Here is a 10,305-nt window from a genome sequence, read left to right on the forward strand (position 1 = left end):
ACGCTCGCAGCGATTGGTCGTCTTCGTTGATTGTTCTTGTGCTGCTATTGCTGTTTCCTTGTGCTGCTTCTTTTTGCAGTTAAAGTCCGTCCGACTGTCTGGATCCTCATTGCCAAGACCGTTGTTCGAGGAAAGGTCGTCTGCCTCCGGTTTGTTGTTATGTGTCATGCAAATATTTAGATACGTGAGCTATAGTATCGGGACGTAAAGGTAAAAGCCTTCATCGTTCCAACACCCGCAGTGCCCACAGCTGATACCCTGGAATGTCACGATGGAAGGGATGTTGCAAGGAATGGGTAAAAGGGTCTAAATTTATACGGCAAAATCACAGTGTCTGGCGAATTGTCTACTCCTCATGTATTCGAGGTCTCTGCTAGCTAAGATATCCTTCATTGGATTTTTTTTGTTTTTCGGCTGCCTCCATTGTCACTAAGAGGATAGACCTTATATTAGTATACTCATCACAAGACCAGAGGATGTGGTCCAAGTCATGATAACCTGCTCCACACTTGCAGGCCTTTGTTGTTGCTAAGTTTATGCGCTGTACATGCGCATCTAGCGCAAAATAGTTCGACATCAGTCGTGACATCATGCGAGTGACTGCTCTCCTCACAGTGAGTCCTCCAAACCATGGATTTTTTTCTTTTGACTCAACAACTGTTGTCGGTCAAGGCCTGCATGTACCACTTGTGGGCTTGGCGTACAGTGACTAATTGATTCCCCCCCATAGCAGGATAGTCAGTCCTACGTATGGCGGCACAATCCATTTGGGGCCTGTACCCATGACGGGCATGTTGTTTATGTCGTACGAGTTGACGACTGTACCACGAGACCGGATGAAGGGTTCCCTTCGGATATATCGCACACAGATGTCTTCCTAGATCATCAGCATCCTATGTTCTTTGCCAGCGTGCCATGCGCGAGAATAGGTCTGTGATAAAATTCACCTTCTGCTGCACCTCTTTTAGCTAGTATGTCAGCCCTGTCTTTTCCGATGATACCGGTATGAGCAGGATTCCATACTAAAGAGATCCTAAACGCCTTATTGAATAAGGATCCCATCAGTTCCAATATTTTGAGAATGAAGTATTATTAGCTCTGTATAGCTTTTATGTTTTTGAGAGCTTGGACTGCGCTAAAGCTGTCGGTAAAAATGTAGAAGTGATCATGTGTTCTAGTGCTAATGAGCATTAGTGCGACAAATATGGCTGCCAATTCTGCTGTAAAGATCGAGCACGGCTTTTTTTCATTTTGTAAAAGGGTTCAACTGAGGTGTTATATATACCAAAGCCAATCCCTTCTAATGATGCTGAGCCGTCGGTGAAGAATTGTTTATCGTTGTCTGTATGGCCAAACTGATCCATAACAGTATTAGGAATGGTCATCCAACGGAGACTGTTCGGAGTGGTCTTAGTTTCCTCTGTCATCGAGGTATCTATACTTAATAGGGAACTGTAGGACTCTGGGAGCTCGACACGGTCTGTTAAAGTCATGGTACTAGGGTGCGCCTGTGAAACAAAATCAGGTAACAAGTCAAGATTAGGCTTTTGGATTCTAACTCATAAGCGGAAGCTGTACAATATAAAAATACGGAACAAATGACACAGTTTTAACATTGGGAAATACGACGAAGTCAAATGTGTTTAGAGTAAAATGGTTTTTATTGACAGTTCCTGTGAAATGTTCTCTACTCTAATGACTTTCTTGTTTCATTCACTTAGACCGAAGCGAACACGAAAACGTAAATAATAAATCTACAAACAAATAAACGAAAACCACAACAAAATTACGCGACCGGTATCGCATTAAGGCATAATCGCAAACACAAAGCCAAACATTACGCGCAAAGGAGAAAAGTTAAAACTAGTAGCTGATTGACGATTGCGTTGCGTTGGATGGTGCAACGAAAATGCCGGCCCTCTTCATCGTACGGAGTCAGCGGAAATGAAGCGACGACTAAACGATCGATAGATGATTGCTTGCTATTATGTACATCGCGACATCTGTACCAGAGCTCGGTGGACAATGGCCGTGGAGGGCGTTTGGAGGGTAAGGTCTAGCTCACGATTTCGTAAAGTACGACTGATACACCATACCGAGTGAGCTGGCCGCGAACCAGATGAAGCAGCTCCACCACGTGGCAAAGCCAAACAGCCCACGGTACACGTCTTTGGTGAAGACCGACTTGAGACTTTGCAGCGACAGCTGGAAGCTCTGCGCGGTGGTGAGTATGTTGTCCTCTACCGGCACCTGCTGTTCCCCCTCGCCCTCCGGCGTGATGTCTTGGAAGTCGAGCGCATCAACAGCCGCTCCTGGCTCGCTGGCCACCGTTGCCAGCATCGCCCGTTCGTACTCCAGGTCGGCGGAGCACTCGTCCAGCGGTAGCGACTCTTTCAGCACACCGCTCCACGTGTACTCGCCGAGCGTTTTGTACATGAGCGCGAAGAACAAGCACATCAGAATGGGCGCCACGTACTGAAGCGTCACGACGCACAGGTAGTAGAAGATGGAGGAAATTTTCTTCTGCAGCTCGACGTTCGTGATGCGGCCCGCTTCCTTCTTTTGCTCCTCGACACGATCGTACGCTAGGTTGAGGTAGGCTTGCAGGTAGACGGGCATTAGGAGGAAGCGCAACACAACCGCAAACACCACCGCACCGAGGCGCATCGTTTCGAACGCTTCCACCGAGAGGCTAAATGGTTGAGCAAAGAGAGCAAAGGAACGGTTTCTCACTTTGGTTCTGGGTTCTGCTTGAAGCATAATAAAGTAATACTTACATCGGTGAGCTCATGCCCGAGAAAACACGCCCGGTGAGGTAATCTCGTGCGAGCGGTTTAATCCACAAGACTACCAACAGGAAAGGCATTGCGAAGCTAACGTTCAGCAGCAGCTTCAACCAGAGACGATCTTGGCAAAATCTGCGTAAAACGTAATTTTGTAAGTTTCTTTATCATTGGCCAAGCAAAATGTTTCCCCAAATGTGCTCACCTCAGCGAATCCCAGTGCATGCGTGCCATTCTCAGTCCGGGGAAGGTAAAGAGCGCCCCTAGGATGCCACAACTCACTGCGATGAAGAACTTTACCACGATCTTGGAAGCAGGACCACTGGAAATTGCAATAAAAAAATGATTTTATCAAGTTTTTATCAACACTTTGTTGTGGATGCGTGGGGCAAACTTACGAGGAATTAAGCCCCTGTCCCTCGAGGAAGCTCGAAGCGCTTGTGTTGAAGCTATGATATGCTTTATCTAGGCCGACTTCTAGCGTGTGCTCTGGTACGATCAGAATGATCATCGCGATCAGTAGGTAGGCCAGTCCCGTCACGATACAGGTGGATCTTTCACCAATAGATTCCTCGCTCTTGAAGTACTGCACTGTGAGAGAGGCAAGCAGTTTGCTGTGAAGGTATTTTCGTTAAGGAAATATGTTTTTGAACAAGTTTTAAAACAAATATTGAATGATTGTAGTTGAAAAGGATACAATGCGAAAAACACAACCAGAAGGCACCAGAGCATGCTCAAATTGACCTCTTCCTTTAACGGATAGAAGAAATGATAAACCTAGAAAAAAAAATCATGGACATTATTAGCTGAACAGTTGAAAATGAGCTACTTTTCCTTGCCGTTACCTCGGAAACAGTGTACACGATGGCGGAGTACAAGCTAAAATCGACTAGCCACTGGTACTCGGTGTAGAAGCGTAAATGCACAATATCGTACGGCGAGATGGGAAGCGTGTCCAGCCGTATGTCCAGGCTGCGAGGAATGTGGAATGTCGACGACCGCTCGCCATTCGCCTGATGCCCGTTGCGTTTGTCCTTTTTCCCCTTGCCCTTTTCCCGCGGCACCCCGGACAGCTTCCGCAGCTCGTCGTCCGTCGGATGCAGGTAGCGCGTTAGCCCGGTGGAGCAAAGGATCCACTTTGCGAGCGAAAAGTGTGGACTCAGCTTTTGAATCACGCTGACCATGATCAGCGTGATGACCAGTTGTGCACCAAGCAGTGCCTGGAGAAGGTGGGAAAGAATCGAAATGTGAAATCATGTGTGCTACATTCATCTAATGTAGCATCTCGCCGTTGCCCGGTTGATGCCGGCAAGCGCGCGGCCGAATGCATCGAGGAAGCTATTAATTTAGCACTAATTATAGAACCATGCTGCGACCTAAAAATAGGTCAACCGATTCGGGCGTTTCACAGGTGCGGCACGAGCCTAGGCGCAGTCTAACACTGTAAATCCTTACCATTCTGTGGTGTTTTTTTATCGCTTATCCTACGAATGTGCGTTAATGGTTTGTGCTCATCGGCATTACGAATGGCTGGCGGTGGGACGGATATCAGCAAGCGCCGGCTACGAGCACGTTTTCATACACGATTTCACGCAAGTTGGTCAGTTTATAGGTTCCTTCACGTAACAACCAATTTACTGCGGTAATGTTTTGATGTGACTTGGATGACAGCAGGCGGCTTGTGGGATGCTGGACGGTCGCGCGAGTTGACACAAGGGAAATTTATGTTTAAAAAAGACTAAAAAAATGTTTATAAAAACACAAAAAAATAGTGAAATGTACATACATAAACAATTAACTAAATTGCAGCACAGAAATGGATTAAATAAGAAAAAATCCATTTGAAAGTCGAGAACCGAACCTTCTGACCGACTTGACGAAACAACTTAACGAAAGATGCAAATTCATATTAAAATGTTCGACAAGCTGCAACCGACCTTTGGAATCTTCAATTGCAGAGCATTAAATATGGTAATTGCGGAGTTGCTTTACTCTGCACGTTTCCTGTTCTATCTGCACATTCAATGTTCCATTGCTGTCCATGCTTTACAGGGTTTGCAAGGAGTTCTCATAGCTGTGGGACACTTTATTGACTCTTTCATATTGGAAGTGAACTTAATGTAATAGGAATTGGACTCCATAGCACCCTTTTTGGACAAATCCAATAGGAATTTTTAACGAGCCTGTCCAAAAAGGGTTCCATAGCCCAATTTCCATTATATGAAGGTCACTTCCCATAAGAAAAGTCAAGGAAGTGTTCCACAACTATGAGAGCACCTGGAAACGCTGTATTCTCCCATTTTCGAAATATTTACAACGTTTTTACTTCTACTTTCGGAAGACGGTAACACCGCAAAAGAGGTATGAAATTGAACTGTTTTTACTTTTATTTTTTAATAAGCTATACCTAGAGCGAGTTTATTTCATATTCGAAATAAAAAAAAGTATTGCCAAATGACGGTTACACTGTGTAATGTGTGTTTTGCTGGATGTTTTTGTTCATACGATTTTTTTTAATGATTAAATGCTTTTCCCTTATGAGTGTAGGTTGTTGCACAGGTAGTTACGAACGGACGGACCGGGGCAGGGGAGCTCTGCTGCATAATCACAAAGACCGCCCCTGTCCCGAGCCCATCCCCGGACCTTAACCGAAATTAACAGTGGAAATCGTACATCGATTCCGTTTCGCATCCTAAATTTGCTCTAAATAAATGCATCAAATGGAGGCTAGGCGTCGATGGGCCACCCCCATATGCGTGGATGCAATAAATAAATGTGCATACAAATATGTGAAAAAGTTGCAGTATTTTTTGTTTCGTTTTCAGAATCGCCAAGATTCAATGAAGAAGAGGAAGGAGCGAAAGTAGCAATCCTAAAATGCAGCGAATAGTAGTTTTGGTCACATCGGAGGGTGTTTGGGGAAGTGGGAATAAGGGAAGGGTCGTCTTTTAGTGCATCAGCTGCTCCTGCTTGTACACCGCGTGGTAAGCGTTGCGGATGAGCGCGTACGGGAAGCAGGATTCGAGCAGATCCATCGTGAGGAAGGGTGACTCCTGCACGATCTGATCCAGCAGCAGGTAGATCGATTCCCGGTTCTTGATCGCTTCCTTGTCCGATTCCTGCCCGAGCCGCAGCAGCGAGGAGCTGGCCAGCGCCAGAAACTCCTTCATCCGGTCCTCGATGTCGTTCTGCCCGCAGATGGTAAACATGGCGCCGAATATGTTGTTTATCGCCACTGCCATACAGTGCGTATTGTTCGTGTGCGCCTCGAGCGACGCCCGGTAGAAGGAGTTTTCGTTTTTGGCCAACTTTGGAATGCTTACCGCGACGAACACCATCAGCAGACAGATGTTCAGGTGGTCGCCCTCGTCCGGTTCGGACTTTTGGGCCTTCAGCGCGTTCGACAGGGCCGGATCGACCTTGCACTTCAGCCCGGCGGCCGACGCCATCTCAGACACGGTTTTGAGCGGATCGCCGCCCGGCACGTGCTCCTGGAAGTCCTTGATCGAGGAGAGCAGAAATGGGACGCGCTGCTCCAGCACGTCCACCAGCGCTTCCTGAGCGAGCTGCCGGAAGCTCAGTATCACGCCGATGATGGTCATACGCTGCAGCAGATTGTCGACCTGCTGCAGCCGCTTGAACTGTTCCTTCATGATCTCCGGCTTGTCGAAGTTGCTGCGCAGTATCATCAGCACCTCCTTGTTCTGCACGACCAGCCGCTTCAGCTCCTGCACCTGGTTGGCGATGTGCCACATGAGCGACTCGTTCAGCAGCTTGATGCCGTACGGCCCGATCAGCTCCGCCAGCGCGCGCAGCTCGTTAAAGTCGGAAAACTCCTCCGGATTGAACGGTATGTAGCCCTCGGGGGAGATCGAAACGAACGCTTTCTGGTTGAGCGAAAACACAATGTTGCCACCACTGACCTTGCGCAGCAACGCATCCGAGTACCAGGTGTTGTAGAGCGCCGCGATCGTCTTCTCGCCGTGGCTGTCCTGGGGCTGCGTTTGCTGCAGCAAGCAGTTGTTGAACACACGCGTAATGTCGATATGCACGTAGTTTTCCACCGTTTGCAGCACGTTCATGTACGCCCGCACCGAGGCCAGCAGCTCCGACGGCTTAGCAATCTCGGACGTGTCCGGGCTGTACATCACCATACCGACCAGCGCACGGGAGAAACGCGTCTCCAGATGCTGGCACAAGTACTCGCGCGGTGCAAACGCGTACTCCCACACGTTCACCGTTGGGCAGTAGTTGATGGCGTAGCACAACTCGGTCAGCGCCATGTGCAGCTTGTCCATCGTGGTGAGCAGCTCGCGCGTTTTGCGGTAACTCTCGTCGCCCGGTCGCCGGATGTCGTCCATGTGCTTCTTGTTTTTGTCCTTCTTCTTGCGGTTGGCCGCCGCCGACAGGATTTTCGCGCAGTGCTTCGGCAGCAGCGCGTCCGCCATCATGCACTGCTCGTCGCAGATGGTGGTGATGATGTTTTTCGCCTCCTTCGCCATCTCGTCCAGGAACATGTTCACCACCGAGAGCGATCGTTCGCGGATGTGGTGCCGCTCCTCGGGGCACATCTCGTGCGTACAGTTCTGGAAGTGGCTGCAGATCAGCGGGAACGCAATGATGTACCGGTTTTGGGCCGGAAACTCGAGACACATGTGGAACTGGTCCTCGAACATTTTGTTGTAGAAGCAGAAGATCGACAGATCGGACGTCTCGACGAGCGACTCGTCCAGAAAGTCGACCATCTTCGTGTGGAACACCATCGAGTCGAGTAGCCGGGCCAGGTCGGGAAAGTCGGTAATGCGTACCGCCGATTTGGCGCTCATGAACGTTTGCAGCCGGAACCAGTCCAGCCGGAATGCGCGAAAATCAAACACCTCGTTGTCCTCGACCTGCTTCACCGACAGGCTGACGGCCGTCTTGTACAGCGACGACAGGATGATGCTCTCGTCCTCCGGGCACATCTGCAGCTGCTGCATTTTGTAGTTCAGATCGATCGCATCGTACCCGGACAGATACTGCACGTAGTAGCGCTGCATCACCTGGCTGTACTTGCGCACGAGCGCGCGCAGCTCCTCCATGTGGAACAGCAGCTCGGGCAGGTGCCGATCGACCAGGTCCTCGGTCGACTTGCCCTTGCTCTTCACCACCGGCGGGTTGTCGTTGTGCCGCAACAGCCACAGGATTTCATCGCGCGCATAGCACAGCCCAATGAACACGAGCAGTGCCTTCGGGCCGAGCAGACCCGGCTGATCCGTCATGATGAGCGCCAGCTCTTTCAGCGCCGTGCGCAAAAACTTGCGCCGCTCGCGATGCAACAGTGCTGCCTTGGAGATGGCCTGGTTGTAGCACTCCTTCACCTCGGAAATGCGCTTCCCGTACCCCTTGATGCCCTCGAAGTTGGTCTGTATGTACTGGTGGATGTAGATCACCTCGTCGCGGAACAGGGCCACCACCCAGCTCGAATCCAGCGCCGATATCCACATGTTGCTCACCAGGCCCTGCTGCGAGAGCGCTCGATGGTCCAGCATCAGCCCGAAAATGACCCATCGGTCGAGCGTTTCGAGCGAAATGTACTCGCACGACATCGTGTCCGTTTTGGTCGCTTTCAGCAGCATCGCGGGCGTACCGATCAAGCTCAGTACCTGCAGCTCGCGCCACTTCTCCGCACTGAGGTTGCGCATCGAGTAAATCTTGGTGAGCGAGTTGATGGCGCTCGACAGCAGCCGCTGATGGGGTACGAACTCTTCCGACAGCTTCTTGATCGGCATGTCGTAGTCGATGATCATCTGGCCGAGCCGCGGGAATGCCTGATCGCTCTGGGTGTGCTGCATCTCGTACGCGGCATTGAACAGCCCCAGCACGGCCTTCCGGTCCTCGACGCGGGACAGCAGTATCATGAGCGACACGTACGTCGTCACCAGGTCGAGGTAGTTCTTCGTCAGCTCAAAGTTCAGCGTAATGTCCAGATGGATCTGGAGCGCATCCATCGTGGTGAGAATCTCGCACACATTGTCCTTAAAGTCGAGCAGATCGACGAACGTGTAGTAGTACAGCGAGAGCGACTTGATGATTTCCGACTTGATGCTCGCGATCGCCGTCAGCCCCTTGATGTCGATGTTCGGGAACCGCTTCACGATGAACTTGATCGACGATTCGAGCGACTTTTCCGAGAGGAAGCCGGGCTTCGATTTGGTGTCGCCGCACGCCTTCTTTATGTTGTAGATGCGCGTCAGTATGCCCACGCCGCGATCGTTCAGGATGATCAGCTTTTCGGCGATCTTTTGCTGGCTCGGATTCAGCTGGCGAGCCATCGTGGTTTAGCTTGCGTATTTGCGTGTTGCGTGCGTGTGTGTGTGTGTGAATGTGTGAGTTGCGTACTGATACGGGCGCGTTCTGTTCTGAGCAATCGGCAATGCTGCTATCATCCGCCAGGTTGGTTCCCCCGCCGACTAACGCATTGCTCTTGCTGATTTGGATGGCGTTATGCTCGGTTCGTGCTTCGTGCGCCACGCACAACACTGTTTGGCCTGCAACAAAAAGGGGGGGAGTTGAAAAAGAGGGAATGTTAATCAACGGAAACCGAGGGTAGCAGGCAGTTTAAACCCAATAATCATTCGACCGGGAAGTGGACGCTGGTGCGTGCTGGGAGCTCGCTTTGGCATTTATATTTTCCTCCCTCTTCCTTCTCTTTCACTCTAGTTACATTGTTTATCACATTCCAGCATCAACAACAAATGCACTTTGCTTTTTAGCTCATCGCGGCTATGGGGGAGGTATTTTTTGCTTTTTTTCTCTTCCTCCTATTTCTCTGCACCGTTGTTGACTCATGTGCGGTCGACGGGTGGTAGAGAGGGAGGAAACCAAAACTGGGCGAGTCCATGGCAAACATCGGTAGGCCCGAGTCTTTAACACATAATTTCACCGGCTACTGCACAAATGGTACAAAGTTTTTAATTCATTTCATGAAATGATCATTACCTCTGCCGTTTAACAACACTTTCAGCGATTTTTATTGGCTTTCTGCACTAATAAAACACTTTGTATTATTCAGCACCACATTAAGCATCGGAACACTCTTCGCACAAACACAAACGACAAAGGGGGGGAGAAAAATGCTGTACGTGTGCTGTCAAACTTCGGGTAAAAAAATTGCTTCGTGCTGGTATAACGAATGACATTATACCAGCTCAATTTTTGAATAAAAATTGCCTTACAAAACTATTATTTTTATAAATTTTGCAAAATTTATAATTTTGAAAAAAAAGTCATGTTTTTTTTCTATAATTGTTGATGCCTTAAATTAAAAACATTGTTCATTTTCACTTTTGTAAATGGATCGCCCACTGTGATTGTGCAACGCAATGCTAACGCCATCTATTGGCTATTTTGTAACAAAATGGTTTGTGTATATGCTACAAGCAAAGAATGATACCCTACTGACCAAATCTAAATTGTCGACGTTGTGTGATCTAGTGATGGGCAAATCCGGGTTTTCAGTCGGAGGATTCGAATCCGAAGG

At 49.1% G+C, this 10,305-nt stretch overlaps 2 protein-coding genes across 2 annotated transcripts; both read right to left on the reverse strand.

Annotated features, from left to right (window-relative positions):
- Nucleotides 1-1,638: 1,638 nt before the first annotated feature.
- On the reverse strand, nucleotides 1,639-4,451 carry LOC120897010 (transmembrane protein 161B). The gene is made up of 7 exons (XM_040301581.1): nucleotides 4,239-4,451; nucleotides 3,629-4,003; nucleotides 3,481-3,560; nucleotides 3,182-3,397; nucleotides 2,989-3,105; nucleotides 2,778-2,918; nucleotides 1,639-2,692 (listed from the first exon to the last, which is right to left on the reverse strand). Exons 1-7 carry the CDS (start codon nucleotides 4,239-4,241, stop codon nucleotides 2,062-2,064), a joined length of 1,563 nt encoding a protein of 520 aa, XP_040157515.1. The 5' UTR covers nucleotides 4,242-4,451; the 3' UTR covers nucleotides 1,639-2,061.
- Nucleotides 4,452-5,147: 696 nt separating this feature from the next.
- Nucleotides 5,148-9,874, reverse strand: LOC120897008 (membrane-associated protein Hem). The gene is made up of 2 exons (XM_040301578.1): nucleotides 9,765-9,874; nucleotides 5,148-9,313 (listed from the first exon to the last, which is right to left on the reverse strand). Exon 2 carries the CDS (start codon nucleotides 9,095-9,097, stop codon nucleotides 5,732-5,734), a length of 3,366 nt encoding a protein of 1,121 aa, XP_040157512.1. The 5' UTR covers nucleotides 9,098-9,313; nucleotides 9,765-9,874; the 3' UTR covers nucleotides 5,148-5,731.
- Nucleotides 9,875-10,305: the final 431 nt, after the last annotated feature.

This window comes from Anopheles arabiensis, chromosome 2 (assembly GCF_016920715.1).
Source record: "Anopheles arabiensis isolate DONGOLA chromosome 2, AaraD3, whole genome shotgun sequence".
Lineage (NCBI taxonomy): Eukaryota > Metazoa > Arthropoda > Insecta > Diptera > Culicidae > Anopheles > Anopheles arabiensis.

Bases quoted from the DNA above. Each gene is read 5' to 3' on its own strand.
- LOC120897010 (XM_040301581.1), bottom strand. The intron at 3,106-3,181 runs GTAAGTTTGCCC...TGCAATTTCCAG, and splicing joins GGACAGGGGCTTAATTCCTC to TGGTCCTGCTTCCAAGATCG. The intron at 2,693-2,777 runs GTAAGTATTACT...TCAACCATTTAG, and splicing joins TCGGGCATGAGCTCACCGAT to CCTCTCGGTGGAAGCGTTCG.
- LOC120897008 (XM_040301578.1), bottom strand. From the start codon at position 9,097: ATGGCTCGCCAGCTGAATCCGAGCCAGCAAAAGATCGCCGAAAAGCTG.